General features: G+C 33.5%; 1 protein-coding gene across 1 annotated transcript in view; it reads left to right on the top strand.

Annotated features, from left to right (window-relative positions):
* The window catches only part of MMRN1 (multimerin 1), a 57,571-nt gene that overhangs the window by 14,903 nt on the left and 21,378 nt on the right, over positions 1–21,290 (top strand). Inside the window, exons 2-5 of the mRNA XM_082727426.1 lie at positions 5,196–5,315; positions 8,371–8,477; positions 18,623–18,727; positions 20,381–20,554. Of these exons, the coding sequence (XP_082583552.1) occupies positions 5,196–5,315; positions 8,371–8,477; positions 18,623–18,727; positions 20,381–20,554 (506 nt within the window). The remainder of the gene's footprint in view (positions 1–5,195; positions 5,316–8,370; positions 8,478–18,622; positions 18,728–20,380; positions 20,555–21,290) is intronic.

Here is a 21,290-nt window from a genome sequence, read left to right as displayed (position 1 = left end):
TATTAAGACCCATTTTTGTCTGATCATGACATTTTTGTGGCAAATGACTCTGATGCCGTGGAAGTTTCCCAGCTATTTCTATACTATTTTATGTGTTGAAGAAAATAAGCACACATTAATGGATATAAAGGAAGTTTTTTAGAAACTGGTTTGAGAAAAGTTGTGGATGCAGTATGGTCTCATTGATAAGACATGAGTATCAGAACAGTAAGTCAGCTAAGGCTATAAGATGGGATTTATTTATGTTGTTCTTAATCATAATATTTTAAATTATGTTATATTTGATCCATACAAAATAGGTGCATTATTAAATATAGTTTTACCATATATACACATACCCCTAAACAATGTATTGTTCACTTTTATTTTTTAGCTTTACATAAGAAAAATGCATCATACTGGATTTCTTCTGTAACTCACTTGTATCACACAGATTTGTTATATAAGTTAAATTTGAGCTATTAGATAATATTATAGTTCATCTTTTTAAAGGTGAATAATGTTCATTGTGTAAATATTTCAGCATGTATTTCTGCATTCTATGTTAAATGAACATTTGACCCACTTTCAGTTTTTGATAATTATAAATAATGCCTATTGCTAAAAATATTCAGATATATGATTCCTGGTATACCTGTGCAATTGTTTCTCTAAAATATGTATCAAGAAGCATAGCCACTGGGTCAGAGGATATTTGCATGTTCATTTTCACATAATATTAACAAATTGTTTTTCAAAGTGGTTGTACCAAGATATACTTCTGTCAACAGTATTTAAGAGATTCCTCCTATTCTCTATATCCTCTCTATGTGAGATTGTTCAATTCTCAATGTTTGCTTATTCTGGAGTATCAGATATTATTACATTGTGATCTTAATTTGCATTTTCTGGACACCAAAAAATTGATCTTTTTTATATGCTTAATGACCATTGGTATTTCCTTGTATAAAATGTTTGTTCAAGTAGTTTGTCAATTTTTCTATTGTTCTATTTTTATCTTGTCCTTATCTTACTCATTGGTGGGAATTTGTTATATTTTATGAATATTAATCTTCTGATTCATAGCCTCTCTTTCTCTCTCTCTCCTTCTCTCTCTCACAGAGAGGGAGTTTGGGGCAGGAGCAGAGCGAGAGGGACAGAGGAGACAATCTTAAGCAGACCCCAAGCTGAGTGCAGAGCCATTCATTGCAAAGCTCAGTCTCTCCACCCTCAGATCCTGACCAGAGCTGAAACCAAAAGTCAGACATTCAACCGACTAAGCTACCCAGGTGCCCCATAGCCTCTCTTTTTCAATCACTTCTGGTATCTTTACATGAACAAAAATTCTTAAACTTTATATAGTTCATTTTAGTTACTACATTAAAAAATTTATTTTTCTGTATATTTGCTTTAGATCTTGCTAAGTTCACTAATTATCACCAATAGCTTTTATTTATTTATTTATTTTGTAGACTCATCATGATCTTCTACATAAAACCTAAGTTTTCTGCAAGTAAATATACTTTTATGTTTGAAGTCACGGGAGACTTCACTTCTCTTTCTTGCCTTATTACATTGGCAAGATAATCTCAGGTCATGTGGATATATGTCTTTGCTTTCTTCTAATTGTCTTATAGTTTTAGCTCTTGCTTTTAAGTCTTGATCAATTTTTGAGTTGATTTTTATATCTGGTATGAGATATAGGGGTCCGACTTTAACTGTTTGTCTGTGGCTATCAATTTAACTTACCATTATTGGTTGAAAAGAACAATCTTTCCCCATTGAATTGCTTGGCACTGTTGTCAAAAATTAGTTGATGATAAATGTAAGGTTTGTTTTCTAAACTCTAAATTATCTTCCATTGATCTATAGCACTATTCTTAGGCTGGTCAAATACAGTCTCACTTACTGTAGTTTGTAATAAGCTTTGACATTGGATATTGTGAGGACTGAGCCCTCCATTTCTTTTTCTTTTTTTTTTTTAAAGATTTTATTATTTATTTGACAGAGATCACAAGTAGACAGAAAGGGAAGCAGAGGTGGGGGAGGCAGGCTCCCCGCTGAACAGATAACCCGATACGGGGCTCAATCCCAGGACCCTGGGAAGGCAGAGGTTTTAACCCACTGAGCCACCCAGGTGACCCTTTCCATTAATTTTTCAATATTGTTTTAGCTATTCTGAGTTTCTTACATTTCCACATGAATTTTAAAAACAGCTTTAAATTTTTGCAAAAAAAAAGGCAGGAGGGATTTTGACTGGGATTGTGTTGAAGATGTAGATCAATTTAAGGAGTATTGCCATTCTAACAATGTTAAGTCTTCTAGTCGATGGATGCTTTCCGTTTATTTAGGTTGTCTTTCTTTCAATGATATTTTGTAATTTTTGTACTTCCTTTGTTAAATATGTTCCTGAGCATGGCTCATTTTTGATGCTATTGTAAGTGGAATTGTTTTCTTAATTTCATCTTTGAGTAGTTCATTGCTAGTATGCAGAAATACAATTGCTCTTTGTATATTGAAACCTTGCTATACTTGCATATAAGTTCCAGTAACATTTTTGTGGATTTTTAAATAATTTTCTACATAGGAGAAATATATTTCTATGATATGTTTTCAATCATATATATATATATATAAAACTGCTTGACTAGAACTTATAGTAAAATATTAAATAGAAGTTACAAGAGCAGACATTCTTGATTTATTCCTGATCTCAAGTGGAAGCTTTCATTCTTTAAACATTTAGTATGATGTTAGCTGTAGGTTTTTCATAGATGCCCTTTATTAAGTTGAGGTAGATCTCTTCTTTCCTGAATCAATGTCTGCCTTCCTTTCTCTCTTTATGTTTTTTTAATCTGGAATTTATCTATAATGTGCTTAAGGGAAGTTTTACTTTGTATTTATCTTCCTGGATACACTGAGCTTCTTAGATCTGAAGACTGATATTCTTTAGAATATCAGCTATTTGCTCTTTCTTGATCTTTTTCTCCTACTCTTCTAGAATTCTAATGTATTTTAGACCACTTGAGTTTCTGTTAATTTGTTTAAATATTTTCTCCTCAGTACTTCAGATTGGATACTTTCTTTTGCCCTACCTCCAAGTTCATTGATCTTAATGTCCAGGATCCACACTTCTGTTAAACCCAATCCAGGCAACTTTTATTCATATCTTGTATGTTTTTGTTCTATGTAATGGTTATTTTTTTTTTTTAGATTTGCCATGAGTTTATTCATTATGCTCATTTTTTCAATAATAATCTTGAACAGGTTTACAATAACTATTTTAGTCTTTGGTTGCCTGCCAATTCAACATCTATGTCATCTCTGTTTTGTTTTGTCTCTGTTTATTGGATGTTTACTCGTATATTGGTTCTATATTCCACCTTCTTCACATATCTGGTTCTTATTATTGTTTATTTTTTATGCTGGGATGCTACACTCTGAACAGATTTTGTTGTCTTCCCTTAAAGAACATTGACTTTTGTTCTGGCATGGAGTTAGTTATATCAAGGATGGGATTTTTGTTAAGGCTTTCTTGGAGTGTGTGTAAATTAGACTTACCTTACTGGATACAGATATTGTTAGGTTCAGAAGAACACTCAGATGTTTAATGAGTCTCTCCTCTTTGGCTGTTCAGAATTCTCCATGATGGGATAAAATCTGGAATCTGTTCAGCTCACACAGCTTCACAATATTTGTTCTCTGGAGGCCTTGAAAAGACTACTATTTGCAAGCTCTACATGGTATTCAACCCAAGATTTATAAGAAACCCTATTTTTTTTTTGTTTTGTTTTAAATTTTTTTTATAAACCTATAATGTATTATTAGCTCCAGGGTACAGGCTTGTGAATCGCCACGTTTACACACTTCACAGCACTCACCATAGCACATACCCTCCCCAATTTCCAGAACCCCACCAGCTTCTCCCTACCCCCCCAGGCCCTCTCAGTTTGTTTTGTGACATTAAGAGTCTCTTATGGTTTGTCTCCCTCCCAATCCCATCTTGTTTCATTTAAGAAAACCCTATGTTGACTTAAGATGACATCTCTGCTACCCGCCACATTTTATCTACATATTCTTACCACCTCAGCAGCCCCAAACTCATATATATTTCCTTCACCCAGTGCTCTCTCTCTTTGGATTTATTCCTTTGCAATGTAGTTTGAAAACTGAAGACAGAAAACTAGATTCAATATGGAATTCACATCATGTTGTTCCCTTCTCTCAAAAAATCATTTCACTGTATTGTCTGTTGTTCCATTATATAACTTGTCCAGCTTTATAGAATTTACCAAAGGAAAGTAAATCTTATAGTCTGTAATGGCCAAAGCCAGAAATTTCTGAAATTTGTGTTTTTAGTTTATAACATAAAAAAAAGAATCAGCTTATTCATTTGTATCGAATTAAAGTTTGACTTAAAAAGACTCTAAATCTGTAAATTAATTTGAGGAGAATTGACATATTTACATTGGCTATTCCCATCCATTAATAGGATTTATTGGATTTTCTTTTGGGCCTTTCAATAAAGCTTAAAATGTATATGTTATATCTTACACTACTTTCGTTAGATTTAAAAAGAATGATGTTATATTTGCTATTTTAAGTACTGTCTTTTTAAAATTTATTGTTAGTACACTGACCCATAACTGATCTTAATGTTGTGGCCATACATTTGTATTAATTATAAAAAATTTGTATTGATCTTAACTACACACTGAACTCTTTTAATCATTTGCATCTGGGCTATTTCATATTTTTTATTCACAGTCCTATCAACTGCTGCTAATAATAGTTATTTTTTCTCTCTTTTGATTCTTTCAGCATTTACTTATTTGCTTTTGTCTTATTGCACATTGTTCATTAGAAGTAATGAGCCTACATCTGAGTCTACAATCTAAGTACTAATACTGACATTTGCCATAAAGGCAGTCTTGGATTTTTACTTAACCTACAGCTGAACAATACAAGTTCTAGTTTTAACTCTTATTTATTCTTAATTTACTTTGATCTTGTAGTGTTTCCTTACTTTTCATGTATACAGCAATGCAGTAACAAATGTGTTTTCTCTCATCTCCAGATATTTTAAAGATAGAGACCAATTTTTTTAAAATACCTACTCCACAACACCAACAGCAATAGAGGCCTATGAAAATAATTTTCATGGAAAGAATTGTTTTGGACAATGATTTTTTTAACAAAATTTATCTCTTCCTTAGGAATTGGTGTGCTTATGTACATACCAGATTATCTCCCACAGTGATACTAGACAACCAAGTCACTTATATTCCAAGTGGGAGAGGGTCCTGTGGCTGGGCGAGTGGATCTTGTCCTCAGAGGTACGTGACATTTTTTTGAAAATAGCCACTGCTTATAGTATATTTGTATATGTTTTGGAATATACAAAGTTAATCATCCCAAGTGCATATGTGTATAATAGGGTCAGGGTAGGGTCATCACAGTAAATTAGATGCGTGATTTGGGGGTAAGTTAAAACGCAGTTACCAGTAGTACATGCTTCATATGGGAATTTTTAGAATATGTGAGATAATGCAGTAATATGCTTAGCCTAGGGACAGATAATTTGTGAGTCTTCGGTAAATGTTAACTTTCACGCTTATTTCCATTTTTACTATTACTATTACCTTTATTCTATGATCTGATCAATAATCCTGTCCTTTAATTCTTATGACATTCATATGCAGTTTTAAAATTTTATTGATAATTTCTGCTTCATATTAGGTCAGAAAGAAGTCCATAACTTAATTGTAATTGTGCATGATTAAACAGCTAAGTGAGGCCTTTCTTTCTATGCCTCCTTTAATGATTCATGTTATTTAATTTTCATTTTTTTAAAAGCCTATTTAGGACATTTAAAAATTGTTCAACTGTGGGGCTGAGTAATTGATAAGTTCTCTGAATTCCTACAGTCCTAGTTGCTTATCTGAAGGTGTTTCGGAAGACCCTGAAATAAAAACTAAAATTATTATTCGGGCCATGATGGCTCATGTTATGCAAATTGTCATACAAATATGTGAGGCAGTGAATCTGACACATTGGCAGTCTGGAACAGTGCAGAGGAAGGATATGTAAAAATCAAGGTGTTTCTTACTCCCTGGAGGAATAGCTAAGGTTCATGGTCCAGAGAGCTAAGCACATCTTAGGGATTTGGGAGAGCTGAGCTCCAGTGCTGCTTTCAGCATTTACTCCCTTTGTGGCAATTTCCCTGTCGACATGATACACAAAATGCATTGTTAATTCTTCAGTAATGAAAATATTACCACAGCAACCCTATTATACTGCCCTTCTGAGTTCAAGGTGAGTATCTCTCTCTCTCTCTCTCTTTCTAAACAAACCAGAAATATGGATCTTTATTCTCATCTCTTATCTTTCGCTATCTTTGAATGTGTCTCTCCATTCATTTATTATTTCAGTACCTATACAGTGTTTGTCACTTTCTCTTTTATTATGCCAGAGCCACATCTAGCGGGGATCTGGTTTGCTAAAGCAGGGACATTGACTCTAATAATAATGCAACTATCTGCTTGAGTTCATCCTAGGAAACTCTTAAGGGTCCTTTTCCAAACAGCCTTACTTTCTATTTAGCTTTAGCTACTGGACTGGAGCTATTTCACTGGACAGAGTTACTTATTGACTATAATTTACTGAAATGAACACAGGTAAATGACTAGCCTACTTTGAGATATGGGAAGAACTTGTAGTTCATCTTAAAACTGAGGAATAACCTCACACATATTGAATTACCCTTCAGGTCACAGCAGAAACTAAAACCCAAGTCACCTAAAGCCCAGTTGGCTCCAATACATTCCCTCCACATGACCAGGGTTTATCCATGAAATTGATTATTGTTGGCCCCACATAGTTGTAGGGGACAAGCTAGGTAATTAAGGAGAGGCTAACCCATGTAGCGTGGATTAAAATTCCACCCCGATCACTTTTAGACTTGAAACTTTGAGCACGTTATTTCATCTCTCTGTTCCTCATGTTCCTCATCAGCATATCATGATAATAATAATAATATTTTTCATATAGAACCAATACAAAAATTAAACAAAGTAATATATACTGATTCAATAGCCTCACTTGATAAATATTAGCTAAACATTAAAGTCATAGGGATAAGAATAATGTGGCTAAATTGTATTTATAGATTTACATTTACATATATAGGGCCTACATTTAGTACCATTCACCATTTATATTGATTACTATGTTAAAATGCTGTAATTTCATTTTCCTTCCAGGGTTTCTTCTCAGAAATATTTTCTCATATTAGATCTCTTCCTCTCTCCCTCTCTTCTCTGTCTCTTTCTATCAGAGATAAATACCATATGAGAGAAATAATATTAAAAATTAAAATTTTAAAATTTGAGAAAGGGAACACTGCAGGTTAAAAATCATAGTGGCATTGTAATTTCAGTTAGATCACCATTATAAAATTTAAGTTATTTGATATTGATCTAGGGGGAAACAGATCCTTTTAACTCTAATGATATAAGAAATACTAAGAATTGAAATAAAAGAAATTATCCTCATAAGCTATTTTAAAAGAATTAAAAGAAGTTTTAACATTGGTTTTGTAAAAAGTATTATCAAGGAAAAAGCTATGCTATGTTTAGAGAATGTAATGATAGGTATAAACTTAAAATACCAAATAGCATAGATCTTAATGCTTTTTGTAATTTATTTAAAGAAATGTAAGTTTAACAATAATATCGATGAGGGGCACCAGGATGGCTTAGTTGGTTAAACGTCTGACTTGATTTCAGCTTAGGTCGGGAGTCAAGGTTATGAGATGGATCCCCACACTGGTTCCGTGCTGAGCATGGAGCCTGCGTAAGATTTTCTCTCTCCCTCTCCCCCTGCCCTACTTTGACCTCTCATTTGCTGTCTTTCTCTCTCAAAAAAAAAAAAAATAATAATAATAATAATAATTATTATTATTATTATTATATATATAAAATGATAATAGTATCGATGATGAAGAATATAATAATAACAGATGACATTTATTGAATGTTCCTTATATTTTAGATATTGTTTCCAAAAGTTTAATTATCCCAATTGATGATTTTTTTTTAAGATTTTATTTATTTTTTTTAATTTTCTTTTTTTTTAATTTTTTATTTTTTATAAACATATATTTTTATCCCCAGGGGTACAGGTCTGTGAATCACCAGGTTTACACACTTCACAGCACTCACCAAAGCACATACCCTCCCCAATGTCCATAATCGCACCCCCTTCTCCCAAACCCCCTCCCCCCAGCAACCCTCAGTTTGTTTTGTGAGATTAAGAGTCACTTATGGTTTGTCTCCCTCCCAATCCCATCTTGATGTTTAATGTGAGACAAATAATTGCTCTCCTCTCCAGATCTCAGAAGATATCAAATCCTGTCTACAGGATGCAACATAAAATCGTTACCTCATTGGAATGGAAGTGTTGTCCTGGATTCAGTGGAGCAAAATGTCAGCTAAAAGGTATATTTTAATAGTAATTTTCTAATAACATTTAGAAGCATAAAACTTTTGGAGAATAAGCAACTGATTCCAGTGAAGAAAAGAGTTGTATTTTCCCTTTTGAATCAAAGTTAAGGAACATGTAGCCAACTCATTAAAACTGTTACGTCTCTAGAGCTTTCCAACTTAGTAGCTGGTTTAGCACCCCAAATCTCATAATGAGATATCTTATATATTCCTATATTGTTATGTTAGTTTTAGAGGATGAGTAAGTGGAGATCTATCACATTTTTTCTTAACTATATGCTATGGAAACATGCCTTATTAAAATATCAGAAATCCTAATTTTATATTTTAAATAATCATTAGAAGTGATTCTATATGAAAATAAACTACCTTCTAGTTTTGTTCCAGTTCATTTAAAATAATATTATGTATGTGAATGAAATTCAGTTTTAAAGAATATACAAATGTGGCATGAATAATTGTGCTTTTCTTCTTAAATCCTAATAGAGCCATTTTATCAACTGTGATTTTAAGGATTTTCTGGTGGCAAGGCTAATCAAACACATAGTAACCTGCTGTGGCCTAACATCTGTGTGGCTATTATGTTGCTCTTGGCTTTAAACAAGTTTCCTTTGAAAAATAAGATATGGCATCAGCATACATATTTTAAACGAATGAATATTACAAGAAAAACCATTAGCAGTTGTGAGGAATTCAATCAGCAGTGTGAGAGACTGTGATTAAAAATTAATGTAAGTGTGGAGAAACCATTATGATTCACATTTAAAAAAAGAAAGTTGTAGTACAAAAGCTCTAGGAAACTTACAGTTCCGTTAGGATGTTATATATGATTTTTCTAGCCCATTCAGTAATCTGTAGGCAAATTCAACTGTAATGCTATTTGTTCTGGGCTTGGCCTGAATTTCAGAGATGTCATAAAAATTTAATATATTTTCAGGGTATAATATGAATATGTACTGCATTTTTAATCAGGTAAAATAAACTTTTAAATAAAATTTTATCTATGCCAAAAGTATTCAGAAACAAGATAATTTAGCGTAGTCTAAAAAAGTCCAAATATGATCCTGCTTTCACAAGATTCCTAATTTATGTGAGGTGCACAGTTCTATTCCCAGTGGTAAAACATATTTGTTTATAATCTGTTTATAGCAGATGATAAAAGTTATGAACAGTATTTAGAACTGTATTTCTAAGTCTGACTAGTTCTATATTTTTCTTCTTTCATGCAGAAGATCTTAGGAGTATTAATTCCATTATTATTCTTAAATATTCAAGTGTTTGTTCACAGAATACCTTTCTAGAAATTTAGAATGTCATTACACACCCTGTTGCACCTACGAAACTGAACGTTGATGCGTGGCAAGAAGCAAAATCTTTATGTCAAGGAATGTCATAGGCTGCAGCTGATTATGAACTGCCATTACTTCATACTTTGTCCTTTTTACCTACTAATCAATTATTAATCACTAAGGTGGACTATAAACATCTATGAGGAAAAATCATAGAATTCCATCATAAATGTACACAAAAGAAACAAGGCTAGTTGACAGTTTTGAACATCTACTATGTGTTGTCACCCCCCCTTTTTTTTTTCAAAGCATCACATGAAATATTTAGCTTTGATTATTTACTGACATCTCATGTTCTTTTTGGAAGCAACCTGTGGATATTTTTAATATTAGATTTACAGATCGTCATCTTGAATCCCATTAACAACAATGTTTCAGAACATATCTATGACCTTCTGTCACAGTACAATAATTAGAATTATTCATAATTCAGGCATCTGCTGATTAAGCTGTTGTGTGAAAGTCATCTTTCTATTGAAATCTGCGGTAGGAATAACTTTCTGATGGCAGCCATGCCCATTGTGTCATGTCATATAATCAACTCAATATCACTGTGATTCCCAAAAAAAAAAACACAAAAACAAAACACCTTACTTCTCCCTACTATATTCTGACCATGCTACTCTTCACTTTTATTGCAATACATAAAAGCTGTTGAATTTTTTATTAGTGCAGTTGATGCAATGGTAGTATCAAGAACTACTGTGTCTTTGTCCCTTGAATCAGTCTTCAATTATTTCATCTATCCTGGGCTTCTTTTCCTTCCTTCCTTTCTTTCGTTCTTTCTTTCTTTACACATTTTCCCCTTCTGATTCCTCCTTCCTACAGTCCAAGTCCCCCCCACCCCCAACAACCATCACACTTTATATATTCTCATTCTTATATGGAAGGGAAAATTGTCAGGTTTCCTTTGACAACACTCTTCACACTGTCTCATATGACAAGCAGCCCCAAATATGACAGGAATAATCAGTGTGGCTCATCCATTCTTTAAGCTTCTTCAGAACCCTCAAGGGTTTGAGCTGGTCATGTAGCTACTGTGATAATTACTTCAGTGTCAGGAGATCATTTTATATGTAGAAAATTTGTAAAACACTACATACATTTTACAAATCCCTACTTTCCCCAAAAGTTGCATCCCCACAAATAAAATAAATGTCATAATACAAAGTAACAATTTCTTTTTCACTTAGATTGCAGTAGAGTAGTCTTTTTAAATATACAGGGAAGATTGATAGAACAGGAATAAAATAGAACAGTTAGCCACTGTAATCTCTTTTATTTCTCCTCCTCCACTTCTCTACCTGTTTCTTTTTCTTTCTTCCCCCAACTCCTCTACAGCTCCATCTCCAATCTGTTAAGGATACCGTAATTCAAAATCCATGAGGCAATTCATCCTGTTGTCTTACTCTACAATATGCTGTTTGTAATATTACTGACCCTTCATACATGTTCATTTTGCTACAATTTAGATAATCAAAATTCTGGTTAAATGTTCTAGATTAGCTTATTAAAATATTAGTCATACTATCAAGAGGAAACCAACTTTTTAAGAAGTCTAAGTGAATAGAATTTGTTGGTTTAAAAAAAGGAAGAAGCATTATGTTCAACAGCAAAGTAATAGTTTTGATGTATTTGGTATACATTTGGTATACCTTTTTGAGGATCAAAGAGTTTATCTTCAGAAAAGGACCTAATTTTGTGATGTGGACTCCAAGACATTTTTTTTAATGTCAGCAACAATATACTTTTTAAACCAATTTTATAAAATTTGCAATAATGTGCTTTTCCAGTAGATGTCTCTAAAATGTTCTGAAGTAGAACAAGGAAATTGTGGTTTGCTGTAATGACACAAAAGACAGGAATTTCAGTTCAAAAAATGTTCAATTAGAAAGGAGGAAAGAAAAGTTTCTTTGTAAATCTGTTTAAAAAATTCCAGTCAACTTTACTCAGATCCTCTCTATAAGAAAATTATGTTTTATGAAATGTATCACAGATATTATGAATGCAGAAAATACAATCATGCAATTGTTGAAATAAACTGATCCTGCCATATGTTATGAATATATAAAAATGTTTCATTTTACAAATGTGGAATAATTCAATAAATTTTATAAGCTATTATAGCATTTTAAATATGGGACTTCTCCAGTAAAATTGTTTTAAAATAGGACTTCAATTGATATAAATATTTAAAACAAAAAAAGTCCCTGTATTTCTTATATATTTGCATATCTAATTCATTCCAGTGGCATTAAATGCTTTCTCCTTTAAGAAAGAACATTACCGGGGCGCCTGGGTGGCTCAGTGGGTAAAAAGCCTCTTCGGCTCAGGTCATGATCCCAGGGTCCTGGGATCGAGTCCCACATTGGGCTCTCTGCTCAGCAGGGAGCCTGCTTCCTCCTCTCTCTCTGCCTGCCTCTCTGCCTACTTGTGATTTCTGTCTGTCAAAATAAATAAACAAAATCTTAAAAAAAAAAAAAGAAAGAAAGAACATTACCACCCATAAGCATCTTGCTCAATTATGATACATTTAGTCAAAAGTCACCATATAGGGGCACCTGGGTGGCTCAGTGGGTTAAGCCTCTGCCTTTGACCCAGGTTATAGTCTCAGGGTCCTGGGATCAAGCCCCAGGCTCTCTGCTCAGCAGGGAGCCTGCTAGCCCCCCCCACCCACAGCTCTCTCTGCCTGCCTCTCTGCCTACTTGTGATCTCTCTGTCAAATACATAAATAAAATCTCTAAAAAAAAAAAAAGTCATGTATCTTCAGTCTTTTTTGCACCAAATTGCTTTTTTTGATTTGACTATCAAATCTCAGTAAATCTTTACATATGTACTGACCATCATCAAGTAAGCATTCACCTGGTATTGCAGGATCAGCAGGAAAAGGGTCTTGTCACACAGGAGGGTTTTTGGTTCTAAGAACAAGCTTGCTCATTACTGAGTTACCGTTAATGGCTTCATCTTTAGGCCTCAAAGGTCTGGAAGGAAAAGAAAAAAAAAAAAGAAAAAACCTCATTAGTTAATACTGCCTAATAAAAGGAGGAGGAGGAAGAAGAGAAGGAGTAGGAGGAGGAAAAAGGAAAGAGAGGGACAGAAGGAAGAAAGGAAGGAAGGGGCACCTAATAAACAAATTGTTGCTCTTGACGCTTGCTGACCTTGCTTCTCTAAGTCCTTGATCCACCAAGGACAGTGTTTCCATGCAGGAAAAAAGAGGAATTGTATTGAGGGAATAGAAAAAAATAATAATAATCTGATTTTTAAAATATATTTCATTTTCTAAAAATCTGAAGTGCATGAAGATCTTTAAAAGTTATTTGACTTAAATAAATGTCCTTCTGTCCCAGCACCCATGTCTCAGAAAGATCCAAGAAAAAGGGACTGAGAAATCCGTTCTAGAGAACAAAGCAAAGGTCTGTGCTGAAGTGCAAGATACGATAAGATTGCCTGGGAAACCTAGAATTTGTAGTAGCTCTTGTGGTAGGGAATACATTTGGGAAGACAGAAAGATTGTTAAATGAAAAAATAAAAGAGCATCGATCATCCAAGAACTTGATCACAGGAGAGTAACTGACTCCACTGTGAAGAGATCCTATCAGCACTTCTCCACCGGCTAAATCCCATGCAATAAACTGGGATGAATACAAGTATTGAACTCCAGTCCACAAATAGAGCTGGGAAAAGATAACATAAACTATTGAATTTGTTAAACAGGCATTTCAGGCTTTTACAGCCTTGGGACCCGATCCCAAGAATTCCAGAAAAAGAGATTCATATGACAGTTGGCTCTCAAGGATCTTTGTGTGATGTAAATAGCTGTTTCTTCCACTTAGGAGTACAATTTCCTCACCTGATTCCTCTTAAAACAATAAATTAAAAAATAATTATAGCTAAGAGCAAATGTAAAATTTTAAATCTGTACACACACACAATCACATTAGTTTTTGTCACTTAATATTTAAGGTATTTTCCCCATTCCATTTTCTTTCAAATCAGTCAGGAGAAAATTTCATTTTTCTTCACATATATTATCTTTTCATAAAATGAGGGGAGAATTACTGAAGATTAGTAGGCAGAAAACTGAAGATTTTCACTTGATACTTCTATGTATTATTCTTTGTCCCTTTTAAGAACTTTCTTTTTTTTTCTCTGATAGTTTTGTTTTCTCTTCCATTTGTCAATGATTCTAAAGGGTTTTTTAAAATAATTTATAAAAATTTTTGACATTTTTTTTACATGGATGATTCCAGCTAAATGATGTTTCTGTCACACAGATGATTTCATGTAGAGTACTTCTCAACTCCTTTAAAGAATTCTCCATCAGATTTAGAGTCAATGGGTGATACCAAGTCTCGGCAAGTTGATCATTTCTATTAACATACATAATAGTGCCATCCTACCAAATTATCTGTTAGTCTTTACTGAATTAACAATGACTGCATTCAAATTTTTTTCCAGCCCTTAAATACTATGTGCATTTTAAACATTTAATATATTTATTACAAACTAAATCATGAAAATTGTAGAATGTCCTATTTAATTAATTCATAGAGCTTTGCAAATGTCATTTGGCCAAATTTGTGGCACCATAAATCAAGGAATGTAAATATTTATTGTATTTTTTAGTTCTGTTGTATAAATATTATTTTCCTACAATTAGAAAAATTGATGTTTTCTCATGTAATTGCTTATTAATTTTTGTTTCAAATGAAATACATATATTTTTCATATCTGAAATGTCTTCTAATCCTAGGTTAAAAAAGAATTGACATCTCTATTAGAATGTTATTTCTGAGGGTGCCTGGGTGGCTCAGTAGGCTAAGTGTCCGACTCTTGATTTCTGGTCATAATCCCGGGGTTGTGAGATCGAGACCCGAACCTGCTCAGCATGAAGTCAGCTTGAGATTCTCTTTCTCCCTCTCTCTCTACTCCTTCCCTACCCGTGCTCTACTCCCTCTCTCTCAAATAAATAAATAAAATCTTTAAAAAAAAAAAAAAGAATGTCATTTCTGTAAAGCAGTTCTCCACTTTTTTAAAACATGGCTTATTTTCTGAATGTTAAATATAAAACACTAGTAATGATATTCCTATATAGGAATTATATTAGGTAAGTTCTATAACATTTTCTTTTCTAAAAAATGATTTGTTATTTAAATTATATGACGTTAAAATTCTAATTTTATTTCATAAACATTTTCCTTTATTGATTTTTATTAACACTATTTGATAAAGTATTTGTTCAATTTTTTTATTATTTCAAAAATGTTGCTTTACTTGAAAATTTTTGTTTCTAATCTTATTTCATGAGATTAATTTCATAAAGTTCTTTAACATTTTCCTCTTGATTTCAAATGAACTTTAATGGAAATTGATTGTCATTATGAAAAACAAATCTACTGATTTCAATTTTAAATGAAAAAAGTTTAGGGGTGCCTGGGTGGCTCAGTGGGTTGAAGCCTCTGCCTTCTGCTCAGTCATGATCCCAGGGTCCTGGGATCGAGCCCCGCATTGGGCTCTCTGCTTGGCAGGGAGCCTGCTTCCCTCTCTCTCTCTACCTGCCTCTCTGCCTACTTGTGATCTCTGTCAAATAAAATAAAATTTAAAAAAAGAAAAAAGTTTAGAACATTATTTGAGTCAAAGTTTACATAGCTTATAAAAATCCACTAATTTTTATTGAAAATAAAATTGAATTGATTTTCATTTCAGAAATACACATTGTTTTATATTTAATTGATTTTTATATCAGTTTAATGTTTTCATATCAAAAGATGCTCCAGAATGATTTTTTTAAGAGAGAGAGAGAGGTAGAGGGAGGGGCAGAGGGAGAAGGAGAGAGAGAATCTTAAGCAGGCTCCATGCTCAGCGCAAAGCTGGATGCAAGGCTTCATCTTACAATCTTGACCTGAACTGAAATCAAGAGTTGGGTACTTACTGAGCCACCCAGGTATCCCTATTATTGATAAAATTTCTATGGTTTTTCTTTTTACAAAAAAAACCACACTCATAAGAAGTGCTTCTAAAATTTAAGCTTTTATCTCTTTTCTAGTGTTTTTAATAATTTATTATAAATTATTTAATTATGTTTATCAAAATTACCTCCTCCTTATAAAGGCCCACTTCTCTTTGGGATGATAGGAGACTCAAGTTTGTCATTTATTAGAGTTTAAATAGATCATGTTTTTAACATATGTTCTTATTATCAACAGGCAAGTGTGGTTATTTAAAAGTCCATGAAGATCAAATTCTGGATTAAAACTTTAATATGAAAATATTTGGGATTTTATGCCTTGTAACAATGAAACATTAGAATTAGAATTTTTCACAATTTTTTCTAAATCAGTACATCTTAACTAAGGTCATACATCAAAAATCACTTGTAGAGTTTAAAATTATATGTATATAATATAAAAAATATATAATAAAATATATAAATGCATATATGTGTGTGTATATATACGTATATATATATATATATATGCACATGCTCAGTTCCCAGAACAGATCTTTGGAATCAGAATCTCTGGGTGAGATCATGGAAAAGGCAATGACACTTTCAGTGTTTCAGAACTCACAGGTGCTTTTGTTTCTCAACCGTGATGAAAAATCATTAAAGAGGAAGAAAAAAAAAAAAACAATGTGTTTAAAGTTGATAACAGATAGAAAAGGAAATTGGAATTGTAACTTGTTTGTTGCCACAAAACAATATAATTTTGTTGTTACTATAATCACACATTTCTTACAAAGTACCCTCTGTCTGCCATGTTATTGAAATGCCTTTAAATGCACCAGCTTTTTTTGTTTTCCTATGATTTTTTGGTTTTGTTTTCCTGTGATTTGATGAAAAAGGTAAGCAGTAAGAAAATGTAAACATCATTTGTTCATCCTGTTGATGAACATCACATGTTCCTTTTGCTATAAATACTTGCTGAACCCTCTGAACCCTGAACCCTCTCCCACTACTAAGAGAACTAGGGAAGGCTGTGAGATAGGTAGTTGCTAGGGAAGATTTATTTTGATGCTTTATTCCGGTGATTCTCAAACTTCAGTGTGCATTGGAAACATCAGAAGAGCTTGTTAAAACATGCATTACTGTCCCACTCCAGACTTTTTTATTTTTTAAAGATTTTATTTGTTTGTTTGGCAGAGAGAGACACAGTGAGAGAGGGAACACAAGCTCTGTCCCAGGACCCTGGGATCATGACCAGAGCCAAAGGCAGACAGTTCATGACTGAGCTACCCAGGCATTCCCATATTTTTCTAAGTTAGAAGGTCTGAGATGGGGTCTAGAAGTTGTATTTTCAAAAGTTTGCAAGTGGTCAAAAAAAAAAAAAAAATACTACCCATAAAAGAAAAGTTTCCAGGTGATACTGATACTGCTGATATAGGAATGCTGGTTTGAGACATCACTTCACTTTCTAGTTACTCTCTTCCGTATGCTTAGATTTTAGCTGTTAGAAAAATGCTTTCTACATCATCTAAAGAGGAAACTTGATAAAATCTATGCAATTATTTAATAGATATATTTATATGAATTAGTTTGTATTTAGCCTAAAGGAACTTTATTACTAGGACCTAAGGGAAATTTTAACACTTTTTGCCACTTTTGCAGCCCTAAAATAAGTATAATTTCCCCAAGCTGCAGATTGTTTTCTTCCAAATATATCAATAATTATATAGGACTTTCCGTAATACAGTGGAGAGAAAAAAAAGAAACAATATCAAAACAAAAACCTTGAAAATGAATAGAAATTCGTTAGTTTAGCTCAATGCCCTAAAGAAAAGCAATGCAAAATTCAATCTAACAATAGAGACTAACTCACATTAATACTAAATATATTATTCTTTCTATGGAGTAGAAATCCTTTAGTATTACTGTCACAGTCACATATGCCTTAGGGAGCTTAATTAACATGGGCTAGAGGGAAAGTTTCATTGGTACATAATTTCACATGGAAGAAGCACAGTTAGACACCAAACGCTTATTTTCTCATATAATTATTTTCTCAATAATGAATACGTTTATTTATTAAAAGTCTGCAAATTACAGGCCTGCCTTACTTGATGTGTTCAATGTTTTTAATAATTTTCACTCTAAATTGTTTTCTCCAATGAAAAACTATATTTCCATCTAAATATTAACTTGATTCATGGGAAAGGGGAATCAATTCTTTAACAGAGTAGACTTGTTTTATAAGAATTTCTATTTTTCTGAAATTTCCCTGATTTTACCGGTTGATCCCCTTACGACTTGCCATGTAATAGTTTACTTTTACTGGTGGTCCTTGTGTTTTGAGTCTAGGTTTTTCCTAAAAATCTGGGAACAACTCATTTAGTTAAGCAGATACTCTTTCAGTCAGGAACCTGTAGCTCTCCCTTATTTCCAAGGAGGAAATCCAGCAGGAAATCGCATTGTTAAACAAGCAGTGTTTGTGGCAGTCCACTTACAGAGCCACAGTAGACTTTAACACAGCTGATTTTCAAGTCCCCTTGGTGATGCGGGTAGTCCATGTCCTCCAGTTTGCACAGCTGCCACATGCTACCATCCATTCTCGCCTAAAAGCGGGCCTGAATAATTTTATTTTTTCCAAACGGAATTAGAGTCCCGGGCTTCCAACACAAGGTAGTAGCACATTGCCCTCCTGATTGGGACAGAGCAGCTCTTTCTGCAATCCTGGCAGACTGTCATGCTTCTGGACAGGGAAAACGAGTGGCAGCGATGTCCCTGAAGGACTGGAAGAAATGAGACTGTCCCAAGGCTTAACTCTCTTTTCTCTTTTTGTGTTCGTCTAGCCCAGGAACAGCAGCACCTGATACACAGCAACCAGGCTGAGAGTCACACCGCTGTTGGCAGAGAGACCCCTGAGCAGCCGCAACGGCAAGACTGCGGTGACCCAGGTCGCAGATTGTAATTGCTAACATCCCTAATCCAATTATCGTCGACACTATAACAACATCCAAACAAGAAAACACTTGACTGTCAAATGCTTGATGGGGACACATTCAGCATACCCTTCAATCCTTTTCTACTGGTGCGCCCTGTTGGGAGAAACCTTGGAGGAGCTGAAGGTTCCCAGCCTTGAGGGATCATGTATGATTGTGAAGCTCTGTGTGCAAACACAGGAGATGATTAAAAATGCTGTTATCCTAATTGTAAGGAAATCACAGGTTGCCACAGTAAGGTCAAGCTTTTGTACTTCAAAAAGGGCAACTATGGAAGCATTTTGAGGTGGAAGGAGTGACGTGATCCTTTGAAGGAGCTAAGAAGGCTCCCTTCCACTGACTGAGGAGAGATCTCCAAGGATGTGTGGATCACTGACTAGGGAAAAGAACTGTGGCTTAGAATCAACAAGAACTTCATGTTGATCCAAAGTTGGCAAGCCACATATTTTTCTCATTGTTCTAATTATAAGTATTTTACCATTTCTTTTAGGCCTGACTTTATTTCTTAAAAACATTTAGTCCTACTAAATAAGACACTCAAATTGAGAAATGGGACTTAGGGGGAATAAAGGTGAATATATCCTAGAAATTGTGCAGTTTTTTTTTAAGGGATTGGAATTCTGTATATTCATAAAATAGTATAAAATCCTCCTTGAATTACTGACGTGCATGCAAAAAAGCAGGGGAAGTATCATTGCTATGTTAAATGATTCAGACTAAATCTGAATCTTTATCACTCATTAAAGAACACCTCAGTAAAGAATAAAATCTTCAGACTATAGTTATGACTACACACATATAGAGAGCCACACATATTTAATTCTGTAACATTGGATTTGAAAGCAGAAGATGAGGTATCAGCTCTGCATCCTCAAACCAGTTACCTTGGTTTTCTTTATTTTCTTTCTTTTTTTTTTTAAGATTTTATTTATTTATTTGAGAGAGAGAGACAGTGAGAGAGAGCATGAGCGAGGAGAAGATCAGAGGGAGAAGCAGACTCCCCATGGAACTGGGAGCCCGATGCGGGACTCGATCCCAGGACTCCGGGATCATGACCTGAGCCGAAGGCAGTTGTCCAACCAACTGAGCCACCCAGGCATCCCTTACCTTGGTTTTCTGTCCCTTAGTTTCTTCATCTCTTAAGAATGCAACAATAACACTTTAAAGTTAAAAAAAAAAAAAAAGGACTGAAGATTCTGAGCAATGTTAAAACATTTTAGAAATCTATTATAAATATATATGTCTTTTATATATATATATCATTTATTTATATATTTATTATTTATTAATTATATTTATTATAATATTATATATACCTATATATTTATTATATTGTATGAACTATTATATAAATATATTATTATATATTATAAATTTTCACCCTTTATGTAAAATTCAGGCTGTCATTTGCTGAGTGCATATATAGTAGTCTATATTTTCAAATAGAGAGTACAAACATGATTTATTTGAAATACCTTTAAGCCTGTCATGATATTTGATTTTAGTATATGTGCTGCCGAAGCGAGCACTGTCATGATATTTGAATAATATATTTGAATAGTATTATATATATATACATACACACATATTCTTTTCTTTTCCATGCAGCAGTGACACAAAAGATGACCGAGCAGATGAACTACCAGGCAATGAAACTGACCCTTCTTCAGAAGAAGATTGACAATATTTCTTCAGCTGTGAGTGATGTAAGAAACACATACTCCTCCCTAGAGGGGAAAATCAATGAAGATAAAAACAGAGAATTTCAATCTTTTCTAAAAGGTAAAAGTAAAGTAAAATATTCATTCAGTTAAGACAAAAGGTAAATGACTCATTTATCTTTTCTCATATTATTTTGGAATCTTCACTTTAGATTGAGTAGTATAAAAGTCTAAGACTATATTTTTGGAATAAGATATTTGTAAATTATTATTTGAAATATCTAATTTTTTTCTGAATTGTCAAATCTTTTACTCAATGTTTCATCTGATTTATTTTCATTAAGTACTAGTTAAAGCGTAACTTGTATTTCTTTTTAGTTAAAATGAGCTGTACTTAGTTTACTTCCATTGTGGTCTCCAGTTCAAGATAAAGATGAGTTAAGAAAGGATTATCAAGGGACAACTGGATGGCTCAGTTGGTTAAGGGGCTGCCTTTAGCTCGGGTCATGATCCCAGAGTCCAGGGATAGAGTCCTACATCCGGCTCCACATCGGCTACGTCGGCCTGCCTCTCCCTCTGCCTCTGCCTGCCTGTGCGCTTTCTCTCTCTCTGAAAAATAAATAAATAAAATATTAAAAAAAAAAAAAGGGATTATCAAGGCACAAATATATGGTTGTCTCAATAATATTGATGAAGATACTGAGGATAAATCAAAAGTGTGCTGTTACCACAGAAATTATTTAGTTTATGGGGTATAATCAATAAAATATATCCTCAGACATCTCAGGTAACAGAAATAATAATTTCCTCATAAATATGAATCAGCTTTGCTCAACTTTTGTGCTCTTAAAGCAGCA

The sequence above is a fragment of the Mustela nivalis genome (genome assembly GCF_964662115.1).
Source record: "Mustela nivalis genome assembly, chromosome: 4".
Classification (NCBI taxonomy): Eukaryota; Metazoa; Chordata; class Mammalia; order Carnivora; family Mustelidae; genus Mustela; species Mustela nivalis.
The sequence above is the reverse complement of the archived record's forward strand: the minus strand, read 5'-3'. Positions and strand labels throughout refer to the sequence as shown.